The sequence below is a fragment of the Hippocampus bargibanti genome, linkage group LG22 (assembly GCF_051943395.1).
Source record: "Hippocampus bargibanti isolate YZ-2025 linkage group LG22, ASM5194339v1, whole genome shotgun sequence".
NCBI lineage: Eukaryota > Metazoa > Chordata > Actinopteri > Syngnathiformes > Syngnathidae > Hippocampus > Hippocampus bargibanti.
Window position 1 is genome coordinate 6,064,165 of NC_142755.1, and position 20,427 is coordinate 6,084,591.

General features: G+C 39.9%; 1 protein-coding gene across 2 annotated transcripts; it reads right to left on the bottom strand.

Moving 5' to 3' along the window:
* Nucleotides 1-190: 190 nt before the first annotated feature.
* Nucleotides 191-20,286, bottom strand: LOC148881802 (lysine-specific demethylase RSBN1L-like). Of its 2 annotated transcripts, none has more exons than XM_088988675.1 (9): nucleotides 19,052-20,286; nucleotides 14,916-15,041; nucleotides 11,147-11,673; nucleotides 8,760-8,918; nucleotides 8,372-8,509; nucleotides 6,308-6,450; nucleotides 6,059-6,229; nucleotides 5,872-5,980; nucleotides 191-4,209 (listed from the first exon to the last, which is right to left on the bottom strand). In XM_088988675.1, exons 1-9 carry the CDS (start codon nucleotides 19,584-19,586, stop codon nucleotides 2,944-2,946), a joined length of 3,174 nt encoding a protein of 1,057 aa, XP_088844801.1. In that variant the 5' UTR covers nucleotides 19,587-20,286; the 3' UTR covers nucleotides 191-2,943. The 2 variants fall into 2 exon arrangements, with proteins under 2 accessions (XP_088844801.1, XP_088844802.1); XM_088988676.1 differs by having other exon boundaries at nucleotides 11,147-11,670; nucleotides 19,052-20,285.
* Between the last annotated feature and the right edge of the window lie 141 nt (nucleotides 20,287-20,427).

The following is a 20,427-nucleotide window of genomic DNA, read 5'->3' on the forward strand; positions in this document are numbered from 1 at the left end:
GTAAACCGAGGTATCACTGTATCATGTTGCACATAAAATGGCGCCATGCAGTTATGACTCAAGTGTTAATATCCGTGTGAAATTCAATGGAAGTGATAGCATTCGAGGCTCGCATGGACAAAAGACGGAATAAGCAATATACTAAAAACATCACGAATGACCCAAAAGGAGACACGTGAAGACTAATTAATTACAATTATTAGCCAGTTAGCCGTTTATTAGCTCGGCTCTGATTTCAAAATAAAAACCTGTCAATGCGTTTTAGCTTTACAAAATCTCTTATGTACACGACAGCGCTGATAGTTAAAAAAAAATGACTTCAATCAAATAGACAAATAAAATAAAAACACACTTGATATAAATAAATCCTGAAGACTTCCTACTGTCGACGCTAGTTTGTACAAAAACGAATATAAAGATCATATCAGGTTTTTCCGTTCCGGTTTAGACCACACCTGAACACCCCCCACCCCACCCCAAGGCGTTAAAACAGTAAAAAAAATAGAGAGCTGCTTTACATTGACCCCCAACGAAGGGAACGAATGAGGCATTCGCGTCCATTTTTGAAATATTTGCGGCTTGCGGGGAAGACTTGCCGAGCTGCTGACTTTTTTTTTATAGGCTTTGGTCTAATTTGTTTCTGTTTAGAATAAGTCAAAGTGTGAAACTTGAATACAACAAAGTCTCTGTGTGAACATTCCGACGTTACAGTTGGCGGACAGGCACTGGGGAATGTCTCGAGCTACATTAGCAAGTGGGCATGAAGAAACGAGAAAGAAATATTCTGTGCGAGACACACACACACACACGCCGCACACAGGAAACAGATTGTTAAAAAAATAAAAAAAAAATAGGAAGCAGAATGTCTGTCAAATAAGCAATGAGCTATGAAAATTGTCAAAGGTCTCGGAAGAACACATTCGCTCCCTGTTACACGACATCCATTGATAGGCTAAATGTGTGAAAAATAAATGACTGGGGGCACAATTGAGAATTGTTGTTGCGAATGGGAGCATTGGGTTAGCAATCACAACCAATGTGGGTCACTTTTAACCCAACGTAACAATGACAACAAATAATTCCTCATTGGGCGACGAGTAAACGAGCCGGAGCCCCCGTAGGCAGTTGTGATGTCACTGTGGTATAAGACAACGCGGCGACAGATGAATCCGTAGGCAACACTCGATGTAAAAATAGTAACGGAGGAAGCGTTATTACGTAATATTGTCGCCACTACAAGTATTGTGTAACATGTCGGTTGTTTCCTAAACAGTCGCGGGCACAAAATGGAAGCTGCGGCTTGTACGGTGAAATGTTACCCTTCTAAATTGAGACTCGACATGTTTTTCTAAACACATGGGGACTTTGAAAAATGCCAAATCGGTGTTGTACGCGAAAGTACAATCTAAAATTGGCATAACAACATGTCTGTTGTTTTCCTAAACAGTCACGGGAACAAAATGGAAGCTGCGGGTTATACGGTGAAATGTCACCCTTCAAAAATGAGACTCGACATGTTTTTCGAAACACGTGGGGACTTTGAAAAATACCAAATACAGTTTGTGTTGTACGTGAAAGTACAATCTAAAATTGCCGTTAAAACATGTCATTTGATTCCTAAACAGTTTTGGGCACAAAATGGAAGCTGCGGGTTGTACAGTAAAATGTTACCCTACAAAAATTACATTGGACATGTTTTTCTAAAAACGTGGGGACTTTGAAAAATACCAAACCGGTGCTCTGCGCGAAAGTACAGTGAGACCTCAACTTACAAACACCTCAACTTACAAACTTTTTGTCTTACAAACGTCACATTTATGAAAATTAAACCTTATAATAAGCACTATTTTCATAATACACACCCACCACGGCTGGCGGAGTGATCTTCGGCGGAAGCACACGACCGAACAGCACCAGAGGTTAAGTTACCAACAGTCCTTAAGCCATCAACGACCGTCAAAAATGTAAATAAAACTTTATTTTACAGCGCAGTTTATTTCTTTAATTACAGTCGTCATGTAATGCGCCTCTCTTTCCAAACAGCAATTCCCTTTGACCTTCGACCTCCAACGCCATTCCATCAAGCCATAAATGACCATCACAAATGTAAATAAAGTGACTTTATGATACAATGCAGTGTATTTCTTTCATTACAATACAATAGCACATTTATTATACATAGAATAAGGTATGTTGGGTGTAGTTTTAAGGCTTATTTAGTTGAAAAATCTATTTTATGGAAACCCGGGAACGGATTATTCCCATTTTAATGGTTTCCTATGGGAATTTTTTTTTTAGATACACACTTTTCGCCTTATACACTCTGTCTGGGAACCAATTAAGTTCGTAAGTTGAGGTCTCACTGTACAATCTAAAATTGGCATTAAAAGATGACAGTTGTCTTCCTAAACAGTCGCGGGCACAAAATGGAAACTGCTCTTTTTCTCTCGCTTTCTCATTAATAGGTTGGAAAAACTAGTTAATTATTCGGAACTATTTTTACGATGACCATTTTATATTTGAGTTAGTGGTGTAATTTCCTGGTTGCTTGAGCGCTGGGACATCTCGCTGCAGCTGCTCACCCGCAGAAAAAAAATGTTCTTATCCTGTGCATGTAAAGTGCCCTTGAGAGTTTTGAAAGGCGCTTATAAATACACTGTATTATTATTAAAATGAGACTCGACATGTTTTTCTAAACACGTGGGGACTTTGAAAAATACCAAACTGGTGCTGTACGTGAGAGTATAATCTAAAATTGGCATTAAAATATGTCAGTTGTTTCCTAAACAGTTACGGGCACAAAATAGAAGCTGCGGGTTGTGAAATGTTAGCCTACAAAAATGACACTCGACATGTTTTTCTAAACACGTGGGGACTTTGAAAAATTGGCGTGAAAAAGGCATACCTGTACATTTCCATCCAAATCTTAAAAGATACGAAACCCTACAAACTCTGCTCGTCCTCGTGATTCGGGGGCAGTGGGGGTGGCGGCGGGGGAGGCGGGGACTCCGAAGAGGAAGGAGGCGGCGGGGGAGGTGGGGTGAAGGTGACTGATGGAGGATTGGGAGGCGGGGCCGCCGGTACAGGCTGGTAATGGGGAGGAGGGTGCGGGGGGAAGGCTTGGGAGGGGAGGAAGGGGAAGTGCGAGGGGTAGAAGGGTTTGGCGTGGGGGTGGTACTGGTGGGGGGACATGAGAGGGGGTATCTGGGGGTAGTAAGGCTGGGTGGTGGCGTCGCCCGGGTGTTGGGGGTGCAGGTGCATCTGGCCCATGTGAACCGGGTGGGGCGGTGGCACCTGACTGAGGAAGGGGGGCGGCGGGAGGTGAGGGTGAGGGAGCAGCGGCGAATAGGAGTGGGGGAGCATTTGAGGGAGGTGATGGGGAGGGAGCATGGGGGGAGGAAATTGCTGCACGTGCGCGAACGTCCGGGGGCTGGCGTCCACGCCGCGAGACCACTTTGGCGGCGCGCGAGTCCATGCATCGCCATGGCAACCGTGGGACGTCGGAGTCCGCCTCTCGACGAGCGCTTCCGTGGGCGAGTCTTTGTCCTTTCGAGGGGAGGGGGTCAACCGGGAAGACGGGGATTCCGAGGAGGGGTGGGGGTGCGAGTCAGGGGCGGGGCTTTGTGAGGAAGACGGAGCTAACGTCTGGCGTAAAGACGAGTGCGGCGGAGACGTCTTCGGAGACAAAGCGGGCGGGGCGGAGGAAGACGGCGCCGTGGTGTTCGCCGGATTCTGAGGAAGGTGTGGCGTTAATGAGCTCATTTTGGGCAGTTCCGCTTTGACTTGCGGCGAGCGTGCACGTTTGGGGCTTCCCAACGTCATCTCGGCGGGCTTGCCGCTTGCCCTCGCGTCGGAGTCCGCCGAGCGAGGAGGCGGAGATAAAACAGCGCAAGGAAGTTCCTCCATCGTCGGCAACGTCCTATTCCTGGTCGCACCCGCCTCCTGTTCCTCTTTTACGCCCTCCTCCTCACCTTTGGTGATATCCAGCTCCGCCTCCTCCCCTTTGACCCCCTCATCGTGGCTTCCCTGCTCGTACTGCCTCAAGCGGACATGCCAGGCGAGGCTGCAGACGGCCGACACGGTCTTGAACTGGTGGACCACGTTGCGCGGGATGAAGTAGACGTCGTCGTGACACAAGCGGATGCGGGCGTAGCGGATGCCCTCCCGACGAAGCTGGTTCAGCTTGGCGTCGTCTGCCCATTGGACGCACTGAAGGGAGAGGACAGGATGTGAAGAAATGAAGGACGAATAAAATCACACACACAAAAAATATGTAATAACTAAAATGCAGAGGTGGGGTGGAAATTCATGTCATGACAGAAAATTACAATACCATAGCACATTTATTATACAAAAATAAGGTATATTTTGTGTAGTTTTAAGGCTTAGAAAATTAGAAAGTAGAAAATTACATATATATATATATATATATATATATATATATATATATATATATATATATATATATATATATATATATATATATATACATACAGTGAGGCCTCAACTTACAAACTTTTTGTCTTACAAACGTCAAATTTATGAAAATTAAACCTTATAATAAGCACTATTTTCATAATACACACCCACCACGGCTGGCGGAGTGATCTTCGGCGGAAGCACACGACCGAACAGCACCAGAGGTTGAGTTACCAACAGTCCTTATGGAAGGTGACTCTCCTTCCATAAGCCATCAACGACCATCAAAAGGGTAAATAAAACTTTATTTTACAGCACAGTTTATTTCTTTAATTACAGTCGTCATGTAATGCGCCTCTCTTTCCAAACAGCAATTACCTTTGACCTTCGACCTCCAACGCCAAGTGACTTTATGATACAATGCAGTGTATTTCTTTCATTACAATACAATAGCACATTTATTATACATAAAATAAGGTATGTTGTGTGTAGTCTTAAGGCTTATTTAGTTGAAAAGTATATTTTATGGAAACCCGGGAACGGATTATTCCCATTTTAATGGTTTCCTATGGGAATTATTTTTTTTAGATACACACTTTTCGCCTTACACACTCTGTGGGAACCAATTAAGTTTGTAAGTTGAGGTGTCACTGTGTGTATATATATATATATATATATATATATATATATATATATATATATATATATATATATATATATATATATATATAGTTACAATTATTTTATGGGGACCTGGGATCGGATTATTCTCATTTTAATGGTTTCCTATGGGAAATTAATGTTTGGGATACACACTTTTCGCATTACACACTGTGTCTGGGAACCAATTAAATTCGTAAGCCAAGGTGAAATGGCTTGGAATTGAAGCTGATTTACAGTACATGGGAGGTGTGAGACATTCTCTTTTGGTCAATGGATGCTACAGCTTTGTGATTAGTTTCAATATTTAGCTTGTAGCAGACGTGATTTTTTTTCACCATGAGGTCTCTGATCCACTGGTGAAAAGGACGCTTTGATCCTCTCCTCTTTGATCTAGAATTGCTTCATGCAACAAAGATGGTGCAGAAAGTGCTTAAGCTTGAATGACTGTGTATTTTGTGTTGTGCCTCATTATTTCGTTTTTTTTGTTGTTGTTGTTTTGAATTCAAGATGGCGCCGCGAGAGTGGCTGCCTTATAGTTGCATTCACAGTTTAGTTTAAGCAGCTCTTTTATTGTTTATCATTTTATTGATGGTTTTATTGTTGTGGTGTTTCTTGTTCTTTTAATTGTAAAGTGTCCTTGGGTGATTTGAAAGGTGCTTGTAAATTCTATTATTTTGTTTTTCTACTTCTTCCTTTCCTTGCATCACTTTGCCGCTGTGAAATGTGAATTTATCCACTGCGAGTCTAACAAAGGCTGATCCAATCCAAACATCCAGTGCCGTATAAGACCTGAGAGAGCGGAGGTTCATAAAGATCCAACTGCAGCCGCTGAACCACATATGGAAAATCGGCAGCATGGAAGCAAACCACGTCTTTGGTTACTCGAGGAGGTTCCAAACTGCAGACAGACAATTTCCTCCTCAGCTGACGAGCAAAATGAAGCTCTTGAAGCGCAAATCTCCATTACGCGGCGTACCTTTCTTTGTAGCAGACGGCTTTCAAGACGCCGACGGCCGCAGTGGTCTGACGCTCGAAACCTTGACCGATATGGTCGGCGTGGGCTCGCGTCCTGTCCTCAAAGAGCATCTCTCTGGGCTCGCTGGTCCTGGGTAAGGACTGGAGGAGGTTCTTGACCTCGTTGGTGGAGCTGCGTGAAAAGAAACAAGCGACAGGCTCGTTTTTAATTGCTCGGCTGGGCGGGAATCTCGACACGGGGCGGATTTACCGTTTTCTTTTATATGGTGACTTTGGGATGTCCGCCACGGGGATCATCTGCTCGCCCGGTCGCACCCACATGATGGGACCGTCGTCGCTCTCGCTGGGGCTCATTGTGTTCAGGCTAGATAAGGTTCCCCACGGAAGCGTGCGCTGTAGGACCAAAGTCAGAGAAAGCACACGTCAAATTTATAATAGTAATAGTACTAGTAATAATAGTATTAATAGCAGTAATAGTCGTAATAGTAATAGTAGTAATGGTAATATTATCACTAGTAATAGTAATAGTAGTAATAATAATAGTAGTAGTAATAGTAAGAGTAGTGATATCAGTAGTAGTAATAGTAATAGTAATATTAGTAGTATTAATAGTAATATTATTAGTACTAGTAGTAATAGTAATATTAATAGTAATGGTAGTAATAATAGTAGTAGTAATAGTCTTGAGAGTAATAATAGTAGTAGTAATAGTAGTAGTAGTAATAATAGTAATAGTAATAATAGTAGTAATGGTAATATTATTACTAGTAATAGTAGTAATAATAATAGTAGTAATAGTAAGAGTAGTGATATTAGTAGTAGTAATAGTAATATTAGTAGTATTAATAGTAATATTATTAGTACTAGTAGTAATAGTAATATTAATAGTAATGGTAGTAATAGTAGTAGTAATAGTAATAGTAGTAGTAGTAATAGTAATAATATTAGTAATAATAGTAATAATAATAATAATAATAATAATAATAATAATAATAGTAATAATAGTATTATAATAATAATAATAGTAATATAATAATAACATAATAATCATAATCATCATAATAATAATTATCATCATAATAACACATGCCAGCGTTCACTCAACCCGGAAGTAACTCAGATAGAAAGCTAGCTAGCTAGCTAATAGCTAGTCAATAGATAGCTAGCTAGATAGCCAGCTAGGTATCTAATAGATCGCTAGCTTGAAAGATAGCTAATAGCCAGCTAGATAACCAGCTAGTTGGTTAGATAACTAATAGACAGAAAATAGCTAGCTAGCTTTATAGCCAGCTAGTCAGTTAAATAGTTAATTGATAGAAAATAGCGAGCTAGCTAGATAGCAGGCTAGTCAGTTAGATAGACAATAGACAGTAAATAGATAGCTAACTAGATACCTAGCCAGTCAGTTAGATAGATAATAGACAGTAAATATATAGCTCGCTAGATAGCAAGCCAGTCAGTTAGATAGATAATAGACAGTAAATATATAGCTCGCTAGATAGCCATATAGTCAGTTAGATAGATAATAGACAGTAAATAGATAGCTAGCTAGATAGCCAGCTAGTCAGTTAGATAGCTAATAGACAAATGAAAAAAACAACAACTAAATAACAAATATGATAACACAAAGTCACAGAGAGTCATTCATTCTTCAGCACTTTCTGTGCCTTCTTTGTGACATGAAGCAGTTCGAGATAAAAGAGGAGAGGATCAAAGCGTCCTTTTCAGCAGTGGATCAGGGACGTCATTCGCGAATTTATTCGGGAATTGAAAATATGACAGAGCGCCATTCCCAAATTTGTTCGGGTTTTGTTTTTCAATAAAAAATATTAATATTAATAATAATAATTATCGAGGAAAATGTTTCTTCAGCTGTCATCTGTACTTCTTTGAAGGTGTCGCACGTTTCGCTTCTCATCCGAGAAGCTTCGTCAGCGAACAAAAATTTGCTGGTAGCTCGGGCCCTATGTCTATATCCCTAATGTCCAGTGGTGGTGGTGCCAAACCTCTGCTTTGATAGGTCCCTGCTCTAAGGTTGGGGGAGCAGATGACTATTCTACACTACACTAGAGCTACCAGCAAATTTTTAGTTCGCTGACGAAGCTTCTTGGATGAGGAGCGAAACATCCGACCCCTTCAAAGAAGTCCAGATGACGGCTGAACAAACCTTTTCAGCGATGGACCACTCCTGCACAACTGAGATTTTACACAGACAGGTCAAATTTAACGCAAGAAATAATTTGGGATGGCACATCAGGTCCCTCCCCCTGAGCGTTTCTCATCCGTTATCTCAGACAAGCACGCGGGGACTCACCTTGAGGAAGGGCGACTCCTCCAGCATGCCGAGAAATTCCGGGAAAAAATTGCCCACTTCCTCATCCACGGCTCCCACCAGGCTAATCTGCCTCATTGCGCCGGCTCGGTACGTGCCGTGGCTGTAGGTTCTCTTCACCTGTGGCACAGTTAACAAATATGAGGATGGAAGCGGATGCGTGGTTGTTAGCGTAGCCATAACGGGCACGTAGAGGGTACGACTTTAAAACGCTAACTATGAAGAAATGATTATTAAAATGGCAGCCACGACAAAATGGCCTCGTCACATGATGGCTGAATGCTGACATGTGTTATTATAATAAGAAACAAGCAACCTGACGTGTGTTGGGTTGTGAAAACAGGTGTAAAATCCCCCCAGAAGACTTTACCTGAGAGTAGAAATGAGCCATGGTGGTGGTTTCGATATCCTTTTTTCCCAGGATCTCAATTTTGACCGGCGCCGAGGAGAATTTAGTGGAGAAATAATCCAGGAAGTCCGGCATGTAGGAGACTTCTCCGTGGACGATGCCCATGACGTAATTCGCAGCCTGGGATCAGTCATTTGATATTTACAGGAGGGTTGAAATATTAATAATAAATAATAATAAAAATGTGTGTTGACACCCTACCCCCTTTTAATATTACTGTTGTGTCATAGTGCAAGTTTTTAAGGTCGTCCTCCAATATATTTTGAACACAATCAATAAAAAAAGAATCTCATTATATTAATCAGTCAAAAAAACGAATCAGATTGTAGGCACTTAGAAATTAAATGTATTATTATTATTATTAATCAATAACAAATAATCAGATTATATTAAAAAACATTGTATTAATCAAGCAAAAAATATCGGAATATATTAATCAAAAATATTTGATTATATTAATCAATCAAAAAATATCTGACTATATAATAAATCAAAAAAACGTCAGATTATATTAAAAAAATAGATTGTATTAATCAATCAAAAAATGTATCAGATTATATTAATAAATCAAACATTTATCAGATTATATTAATCAATGAAAAATTTTCATATTACATTAATTAATCAAAAAATAATCCTGTTATATTCATCAATTAAAAAAAATATAGGATTAAATTAATGAAATAAAAAAAATATCAGATTACATTTATCAATCAAAGAAATGATCAGATTACATTAATCAATCAAAAAATATCTGATTATATAATAAATCAAAAAAATGTCAGATTATATTAAAAAAAATAGATTATATAAAAAAAAATCAGATTGTATTAATCAATCAAAAAATGTCAGATTATATTAATAAATCAAACATTTATCAGATTATATTAATCAATGAAATTTTTTCAGATTACATTAATTAATCAAAAAATAATACTGTTATATTCATCAATCAAAAAAATATAGGATTAAATTAATGAAATCAAAAAAAATATCAGATTACATTTATCAATCAAAAAATGTAAGATTACATTAATCAATCAAAAAATATCTGATTATATAATAAATCAAAAAAATGTCAGATTATATTAAAAAAAAGATTATATAAAAAAATCAGATTGTATTAATCAATCAAAAAATGTATCAGATTATATTAATCAATGAAAAATTTTCAGATTACATTAATTAATCAAAAAATAATCCTGTTATATTCATCAATCAAAAAAAATATAGGATTAAATTAATGAAATCAAAACAAATATCAGATTACATTTATCAATCAAAGAAATGATCAGATTACATTAATCAATCAAAAAATATCTGATTATATAATAAATCAAAAAAATGTCAATTATATTAAAAAAATAGATTATATAAAAAAATCAGATTGTATTAATCAATCAAAAAATGTATCAGATTATATTAATAAATCAAACATTTATCAGATTATATTAATCAATGAAAAATTTTCAGATTACATTAATTAATCAAAAAATAATCCTTTTATATTAATCAATCAAAAAAAATATAGGATTAAATTAATGACATCAAAAAAAATATCAGATTACAATAATCAATCAAAAAATGTAAGATTATATTAATCAATCAAAAAAGAATCAATTACAACTAATCAATATAGAAACAGATTATGTTAATCAATCACATTTCTTCTGATAATATTAATCAATAAAAAAAATAAAAAAATAACAAATATATTAATCAAAAATATTTAAAACCATATTAAATAACCCCAAAAAAATCAGATTACACGAATCAGTAAAAAAAATAATATTGTTATATTAATAAAAAATATCAGATTATATTAATCAATCGAAAAATGTATCAGATTATATTTATCCATCAATAATAATAATAATAATAATAATAATACATTACATTTTAAGCACCTTTCAAAGCTCTCAAGGACACTTCAAGGACAAGCATAGGTACTATAATAAATAAAATTCAATCACAAATAGAATGCAATAAATAAAATACAATTGTAAATAGAAAGAAGAGAGAGAGCTACACAGAAAATGCAATTTTGCGATGGGAATATCTGATTATATTAATCAATCAATAAAATGATTGATGAATTAATATAAATTAATCAATTTAGCCAAACTGAAGGGATTATTTTACTATTGCCGCACATCCGTAGCTAACGAAGGTTACCTGTTTGCAAATTATGAATTATGAAATGAATTATGAAAATTATGAGACGATACTAAAATATATTTTTTTTAAATTTAAATTATGCTTCTAATCTGCCACAGATAAAAATAATAATAAATCTAACTAAATCAAACACTAAAACGACATGTCTGGGATGGTTTGCTGGTGGTTACCTTCGCCGAGTCCTCGCTGAACGCCAGGGTGACAAACTCCTGGGCGAACCTTTGCCTCTGGCTCGGGGAGAGCGATGCCAACTGGGAGGCGTAAGCGTGTGCCACCCGAGCCCCCCCGTTCGGTTGAGTCTCGATGTGGATGTAAGGGGCAAACTCCAGGCCCGAAAGACCATCCTGGTTGTAGCGCGAGGAGTGCTTATTCGGGGACGGTTGCGGGGCTTTGTGCGGACAGGAGTTGACGCAAGACGGGTGGAGGTAGGCGCTTTTGTTGCTGGGCGAGGGGTAAACGGGCAGTGGTAATTTAAACGGAGACGCGGCGGCGGCGTCCCGGGGAGGATCGACGAAGGTGGTGGTGTCGGCGCGCTGAGGCGGCAGGAGAAGCAAACCGGCGCAAATGGTTTGGCAAGAGCGGTGGTACTTCTTGACTCGTTTGTGCTTTTCGCCTTCTTTGTGTTTCTTCTTCTTTTTCTTCTTGACTTTTTTGATTTGCAGCTCGGAGTTGATCTCCGCTTTGACGCCACCATCTGCCAAAGGGGGGGGTAAGAAATTGGTCAACTGTAATAAAAAGTTTTGCTAGATAGCATCGATGAAAAGGTTTCTTGAGCAGTCTTCTGTACTTCTTTGAAAGTGTCGGATGTTTCTCTCCTAATTCGAAAAGCTTCGTCAGCGAACTAAAGTTGTGCTGGAAACTCTGGCCCTATAAATATCCCTAACGGCGGTGCCAAACCTCTGCTTTCATAGCTCCCTGCCCTAAGGTTGGGGGGGGGGGGCAGTGGACTACTCCCTGAAGCTAATCCGATGATTTTTTTTTGTCTGTCTGATTACCTCTAATGTTCTATGCCTGACTCTGATTGCTCCATTAGCTCGTGTATCACCTCATCAGCATGACTAAGCCTATGTATAACTGTGGGCTATCTGGCTATCTATTAGCTATTTATTTGCTATACATTAGCTAGATAGCTAGCTTTCTATCTGAGTTACTTCGGGGTTGAGTGAACACTGGCACATGTGGCTGCCGCTGCTCACTTATAGAAAAAACTTTATCCTGTGACTATAAAGTGACCTTGAGAGTTTTGAAAGGTGCTTATAAATGAAATGTATTACTATTATTATTAGGTAACGACCTAAGAAGTCTGTTGTAAGCACAATCTAAATTATACCTCATAGGGATATACTGCATATAGGGGCAGAGTTACCGGCACAATTTTAGTTCGCTGACGAAGCTTTTCGGATGAGGAGCAAAACCTACAGATTACAGCTAAAGAAACCTTTTCACCGATGGACCACTCCTCTACGACTGAGAGCTTATACAGACGTATTGCTAAATAGCAGTTGAGCTTCGCTGTTCAACTTCTGTTGTCATGTTTGCGATCGATGTCTGCTCCGCCAAAAATGGACAGGTCGTATAAACAAACGTGGGTGTTGTCGCCGCATCAGCACAATTTTAAAGCGGGCCGATTACATCTCGCTCCGTCTCGTTTTGTAACCCGGGCACGTTCTTTGATAGCTGTCTAGTAGCTAGCTGGCTAGCTTTCTATCTATTTGACTTACTTCCGGGTTGAGTAAACGCTGGTGCGTGTGGCTACCGCTGCTCACCCACAGAAAAAAAAACTTATCCTGTGATTGTAAAGTGTCCTTGAGAGTTTTGAAAGGTGCTTATAAATGAAATGTATGATTATTATTAGCTCGGGAGTGACTTTACCTGAAGATGAAAGTGACACAGCGACAACCAAAGACAATGTGTGGTGAGGAATGTCTGATGCTATTCCAATCCGACACGGAAGAGGAAGATGAGGACGGCTCTCAGCAACTTGCTATGTTTTTGTAGCCAGACCTGTTAGCGAGTGCTAACGTGTTACTGCTGTGTTAGCAGTGTGTCTCAGTGACTTTTGACACCATTTTTTTTTTAATTAGCCTTGTTCAGGCTGTGTTACTGCCACAATGCTTGCCATGTTGCTGCCACGTTACATGCATTGTTTTGAAAGAAAAATATATATAATAATAATAATAATAATAATAATAATAATAATAATAAATTACATTTTAAGCACATTTCAAAGCTCTCAAGGATATATACAGTGATACCTAAACTTACGAACTTAATTGGTTCCCAGAAAGTGTGTGTAAGGTAGAAAATAAATATTCCAAACATGTATTTTGTATATAAAACCATTAAAATAAGAATAATCCGTTCCAAGGTCCCCATAAAACAATTTTTATACGAAATAAGCCTTAAAACTACACAGAATATACCTTATTTTATCTCTCATAAATGTGCTATTGTCTTGGAATTAAATAAATATACAGTACTGAATAATAAAGTTGTTTTATTTACCTTTGTGATGGTCGTTGTCAATGGATGACGAACTTCCAGCTTGCCTCTTGATGATATCCAAGTTGCGGTGCTTTCTCTGCGATAATACCCTCACTCAAACGGTCCTCTGCTAGCTGCTTTTCAATAATCTGAATCAATAGAAGTTTTCAAAAGCTTCCATGTTCTTAAGAATGGTAGCAATGGTCGACTTAGCGTAATGGTACTGGGACGCCAAGTCACACAAAGGCACACCTCGTTCGCGTTGTTTGATGATCTTCTTCTGCTCGACCATAATAACTTATTGCATGTTCTTCGGCTTAACACTAGCCTGTGGTGGGGTCTTTTTCGGTCCCATAATAGCAAAAGTACTACATTTGATAACAAACCATGTCCGCACTCAAAGAAAGGGGGTGACGGAAACTAGTCTGCAAGCCACCGTGGCGCCGTATAGTTTGTTTTGTCCGCTGAAAACTAGTTCGTCGGCCAAGACGATATGCTCGCGAATTTGTTTTGGAGGTGGAAAAATTTGTGAGCTAAAGCGTTCCTAAGATGAGGTATCATTGTCCCGTATGTTCTTCACTATAAGGCACACCTAAAAGAAAATATATTTTTTTCAAAAGATGACCATGCACATAATAATCCGGTGCGCCTCATGTATGGAAAACATTTTAAAATAGGCCATTCATTGAAGGTGACCTTTATAACGCGGTGTGCCTTATGCATGATTTTTTTTTTTTAAATAGGTCATTCGTTAAAGGTGCCCCTTATAATGTGGTGCACTTTATGCATGGAAAAGGTTTTTAAATATGTCATTTGTTCAAGGTGTCCCTGATAATGCGGTGCACCTTATGCATGAAAAATGTTTTTAAATACAGTATAGTCTCGTTATATCGATATTCAAGGGAGTGTGAAAAAATATCGATATAACCGGGACTATCGATATATCAGACCCTGTTTGCATGTAATTTTCTCCGTGCGTGCATAGAAATAGTATCGATATAACCGGGACTATCGATATATCCGATATCGATATAACGAGACTTTACTGTATGTCATTCATGATTCATGAAGATTTTAAAATATATCATGAAGGTGCGCCTTATATTCCATAAAATACGGTACTTAAAGTGCTGGTGGCTTTCAACTTCAGCAATCAGTTTTTGCTTTGAGACAAGTTGCCAGACATAAACACGCTAACAAATACCTTCCATTGGGGTCGTAAATAGTGGCCGCTTGCCGCTTATTGATTTCCTTTTCACCGTTTTTTTTTTCTTCCCATCGGGGTCCGCCATAGCTGTAATCTTGAATTGATATTGATTTCCGCTCCAAATATTTGAAGTAATTGGAAATATAAACACTTGTTTTTATTCAGCTCACCTCACTGGAAACTACCGAGCTAACGAATTACACCCACACAAATAGCAAATAAATAAAAAAAATGGAATATTAATGTACCTTTCATGGGTTGCTTGACCTCGCCGTTTTCCCGTTTAATGTCATTCATCGCTTTGTGCTTCTTCTTCTCCTCACGTTCCCCTCGCTCCCGATCTTTAGGCTTGTCCTTGTTGAGGGGATCCAAAGCTTTAAAACAAAAATAATATTTTTGAGCGCTTTCTGTCACGTGACAAGCCATCCCCATTCCCTTGTGGATAAGATTAAAGACAGAAAATGATCATAGGATTTTACATTTGCTGTGATATCCGGACACGGTAACAAACAAAAAAAAAAATCTCATTTACTGCCAGACATGTTCAAAAATGTGTCCAGGGTTTTTGTCATTTCCACTCGAATTCCAGGAACCACAGAATATTGAGTTTTAGGACTACATAAACATTCAATACAGCGTAAGAAACCTCAGACTCTCTTCTTTCATTAGAAAAAAAAAACGAGTTAATTCCTAAATGATGGAGAATAGGAAGTTATATGCTGTTATATGCTTAGTGAACATGTGTGACTCGAATACACAATTGAAGCACAAACAACCTGGGGTCAATATGGAGTCAATATGAGGTCAACAGACACAGCTGTTGTTGAACTGTCATCTTCATCTAGGAGATCTGCAGAATTAAGGACTTGGGAAAGTCCTTTACAATTTACGACGTGAAACTCCTTCACAGGAAGAGCTCATTAGCCAGGTTACAAATTTATCAGTTCATGGAAAAGACAATGTTGTATTGCTTACAGCTGTTCGTGCTTAGAACTCAAGGGGTGTGGTATTTATAATCAAGAAAACTATGTTTTACTAATGTATCACTTTAATTTGCATATACTCTCAATAAATAGCTTGGCAGAGAGCTGCAGAATTCAGGCGTCTGTAACGAATGGCTGCGTCTCCAGCCGGCAGTAAAAAGACAATCTTTCTGGGTTCGAGTCTTTGTCCACTGTGTCCGATCAAACATCTCTGACACTAAGTTATATGAGTCTGTGGTTATCTGAGCTTGAAAAAGGGGCCCCTGTACACAATAAATTACAATACATACATATTTATTTATATAGCGCTTTAACAACATCTGAAGCTGGAACAGAGTGCTAACATTGAAAAAAAGGGAAATATTGCCCCTTGTGGAAAAACAACATTGCCAGAGGCATGGCCAGGGCTTCATTGGCACCCAAACTAGAAAAAGAAAAATCCAAACTAATTCGGGAATGGCGCTCTACGTCATGTTTTGTCATGCTTGGGTGCAGATAAAGTTCTGACCATGGCCTCTGGAAATGTTTATTCTCTTTCACAAGAGGGCAGCATTTCCATTTTTTTTTTCCATGTTAGCGCTTTGTTCCAGTTTCAGCTGTTGTTAAAGCGCTATATAAACCAATATTGCATTCGTCTGTGTAAGCTCTCAGTCGTACATGAGTGGTTCATCGATGAAAATGTTTCTGCAGCCGTCATCTATACTGCTTTGAAGGTGTCTGACGTTTCGTTTCTCATCCCAGAGGCTTTGTCAGCGAACTAAAATTTGCTGGTAGTATAGTATATAGGGCCAAAACTACCAGCGAATTTTAGTTCGCTGACGAAGCCTCTTGGATGAGAAGCGAAATGTCTGACACCTTCAAAAAGTACAGATGATGGCTGAAAAAACCAGTTCACCAATAGTGCGTATTTTGGTCAGCTGCCCTCATTTCAGGATGAAAAAACTCCATACCCATATAATTTAAGAATTTACATTGATGAAAGAAGAGAGTCTAAGGTTTCTAACGCTGTATTGAATGTTTATGTAGTCCTAAAACTCAATATTCTGTGGGTCCTGGAATTCGAGTGACAATGACAAAAACCCTGGCTGGCACTTGGAGTGGATAATTTTGCACGTCTGGCAGTGAATGAGTTAAGATTGTTTTTTTAATATATATATATGCGCCAGTTTGAGAACTTTTTTTTTTCTAAAATGAGGCTGTCATAAGCTTCATGCTTGAAAACATCCATTGAGCTGGTTTGTCACGTGACTACAAAGGAAGGCTTATAGAGCTCAGTAGCCAAGATTAACATGACGGACGTGCCGTGATATATGCAAGACTTTCAAGTGCGGCGTGGGTGTGTATATACAAGTATGTGTGTACGCGCTGAAGCAAATATGGGTCGATTACACTACATGAGCCCCGAGGCTTAAGTAGTCATAGTCATGAATGAGCAGGTAAATGTTATTGCGTCCATCGCTCGTAGCAAGACTGACAACTTAGAAAGGCGTGTTTTGTTTCGAGGAGGAGCAGGTTTGGCAAGAATAGGCGCGGGAGTAGGTCAACGTGCAGAACAGAGTCGTCATGGGCCAGTTGTGTGAAGCAGGTTGCTGTTATTCCACGATACAAAATGGAGAAGATTGGCGGGGGTTATCGGGGCTATGGTTAATGATTCATTTATATATTGGTTCATGCAGCCTCCAATAATGTCGGACCCTACAAAATTACTCACCACTGGCTCGGTCTATTTTGGATCCAGCACATGGTCGCCTATTTTACCCAATCTGATTACATTTAACTCATTAACTGCCATTCACAAATCTATACGGGAATTGAAAATATGACGCCATTCCCGAATTTGTTCAGGTTTTGTTTTTTCATACATCAGTGCCGATAGAGCGTTAGCCATGGCCTCTGGTTATGTGTTTTTATTTTCTACAAGGGCCACAATTTCCCCTTTTTCCATGTTTGCGCTTTATTGCAGCTTCAGCTGTTGTTAAAGCGCTATATAAACCAATATGTATTTCATTTCAAGCTCATATAACTCCAGACCCATATGATTTAGGAATTAACCTTTTTTCTTGATGACAGAAGAGAGTCTAAGGCAGGGGTGTCAGTCATTTTTTGCCGCGGGCCACATTGTAGTTATGGTTTCCTCTCGAGGGCCGTTATGAATTTGGGGAACCAATTAGAATGTTTAAATCCCTTCAAATATTACATATAGAGCACACAGCAAATTAATGAATAACTTGTTTTCAAATCTGAAGTCAAGAATAATGACTTTTATTGTGGTTGACATCCAAAAATATGAAATTTTGGCTCAGATTTTAGCAATCATCATGGAATTTAACAAGTTTGATTTGCTTTCGCGGGCCGAAAAAAATGATGTGGCGGGCCGGATTAGACCCGCGGGCCTTGACTTTGACACCTGTGGTCTAAGGTTTCTTATGCTGTATTGATTGTTTATGTAGTCCTAAAACCCAATATTCTGTGTGTCCTGGAATTCAAGTGACAATGACAAAAACCCTGGCACTGAAGTGGACACATTTTTTCACATGTCTGGCAGTGAATGGGTTAAACAGGCAGTTTTAAAAATGATCAAATTAATAAAATTCATAGCCTGTGTTTGATTCGTTTATTTTGAAAATAGGGCGGGATAATCATACGCATTGCAATGGTCTGCAAACGCCCCGCCATGTTGAACTTTGGACAAGAAAATGAGAGTAAACGGGAGAGCATTTAGGCACTACATTGCAGATTTGTCACGCCTATTTAGACTATTGTGAGACTAAACGATATTTTGCGAACTTACTTTGGAAGCATGTTGACAAATGTCCCAAAAACGTGTCGAAAGTAACGCACATGAACGGAGCGGAGGGGGGCGTGGTCCTCCTCCAAAACAACACTTGCTCCATAATGGCGGGCGCCTGTCACACTGTAATGACAGGCGGCGTGTACGTTGCAGCCACAACCCCCACAATGACAATCAAAGGCACAATTCGACGTAAAATACCGTCGCTGGGGGGGGGGGTGTCAACCGAAGCACACAAGACAAAGTGGGTGTTTTTGGTGGTAGACTGTTCATTCGCTACGGTCGCTACTTGGAGGGTTCGGCGTTGGGGAAGCGAGAGCTGGCAGCCATTAGACCCGTGGAAAACGTCGACTTAGCCCGTGAGGTGGGGGTGCTTTGTGGCTTAAACACCCCCAACCCCCCTAGTGTCCCAGCTCAACCAGTCTCACGGGTTAAAAAACGTCCGAAACGGTACTGTCCAGACGGATTAGAAGGCAGGCGAGTGCACACTTCTCATTCAGGGGAGGGCACATGTTCGGGAAGTGGCCAAAATGGAGCACTTAGTAGTTAACTAAACTTAATGGAATTGCGTTGAGAGTGAATGTGAGTGTTAAAAGAGACAGTGGCCTACCTTTCGGTGTTAACGTGACATCCCCATTTTGTCTTTTTACCGGAGAACTGTGGTTGAATGTGCTCATGTCGTAGTTAGCAGGGGTCGCGAATAGTTTCTTTTTCACGTCTCCCTTCTCGCGCTGTTTATCCTTGCTCGGCTTCATTTTTGGCACCCTGTGGAGGAAGAAATCACTCTGCTTCAGGATTTTGTGGCCGGTGACGACGGCGGCTTGACTTCCTCCGATTGTGTGGACCAAAGAGGCGGTCGTGCTGGCCGGGTTGAGTCTCCACAAACCGGCCGCGAGACCGAGCTGCTTCGTCGGCTGCTGGAGTTTCTCTTTCCCGCTACAGTTGCCTCCCAGAAGCCCTCCATCCTGGACGACTTTCTTTGGTTTGACGCTCCTCTCCTCGACTCGGAGCTTCTTGGGCGGCGGTGGGTTCAAATCCCGGGAAGATTGCGGGCGGTTTTCGGAGACTACTTTCGCCTCCGAGGGCTTGGGGACGGTTGCCGCGGCTCCGTTGCCGAGGCGAACGGAGTTCGGCGAGTCCGCCATCTTGAAGCTTCTCTCGCTATTTCCTCGCCACGCTCAACTGGCGCGAGACGTGCAGGCTGGAAGGGGCGGGGCTTAATACATTTTGATTGACAGATCCGAGGAGCGGTTTACAATGCAGATGACAGATGTACTCAGATAATTAGCACAAAACAGCTCGAATTTAACAGCTCAAACTGACACTATGAAGAGTGGATGATCCTGTGCGTTTTTTGTCTGTGGAATGAAAATTAAAAGGGATCCATCTGGGAGATCCACGTGCCTTTTTGATCCAATCTTCCCAAGAGAATTATACTATCTACCTTTCACACGCCAAAAACACATCATTGTACAGCATCTTGTAAACCACCTGGGTCTTGTGTGGACCTTGATTCATCGGAATCAAGACTGGCTATGATATCAGTCGGAGGCAGCCAGGACGGGAAGTGAAGACGAATAGCGACGGGACAAGGAAATGAGCTTCGTGACAGGACGCCAGTCGTTCAAACGGCGAATGCGATTAAGTCAAGTTCACTGTGGACAAAAATGCTTGGAATAAAACACAGTGCATACATTTAAGGCATTGCATAGAAAATGAGGTCACTCGGATCTTAAAGGACAACCGACACATTTTTTTTGTTTCCTAACTGACATCAGGAAAACGGTTTATAGCATCTAAAATACCCAAAACATGCAGGCTGATATTTTTAGTCAAATGCAAAAACCAATAAAAATAAGTTAGTGCCCCAAAACTACTTCAAAATGACTTCGGAGATCGCGAGTTTCTGAAAACCTGGCCCCTTGTTCGTGACGTCACGCCAGGACGTCTTGTCTTGCTCTATAATCAAAACAATGCCTTCAGATT

What these genes read in the sequence shown, in the direction of transcription:
- LOC148881802 (XM_088988675.1), bottom strand. Translation starts at nt 19,586, where the DNA reads ATGGCGGACTCGCCGAACTCCGTTCGCCTCGGCAACGGAGCCGCGGCA. An exon ending in AGGAGTCGCCCTTCCTCAAG is followed by an intron (nt 6,451 to 8,371) that starts GTGAGTCCCCGC and finishes TTGGTCCTACAG; the next exon opens with CGCACGCTTCCGTGGGGAAC. An exon ending in ATGAACCTCCGCTCTCTCAG is followed by an intron (nt 4,210 to 5,871) that starts GTCTTATACGGC and finishes CTCTCCCTTCAG; the next exon opens with TGCGTCCAATGGGCAGACGA.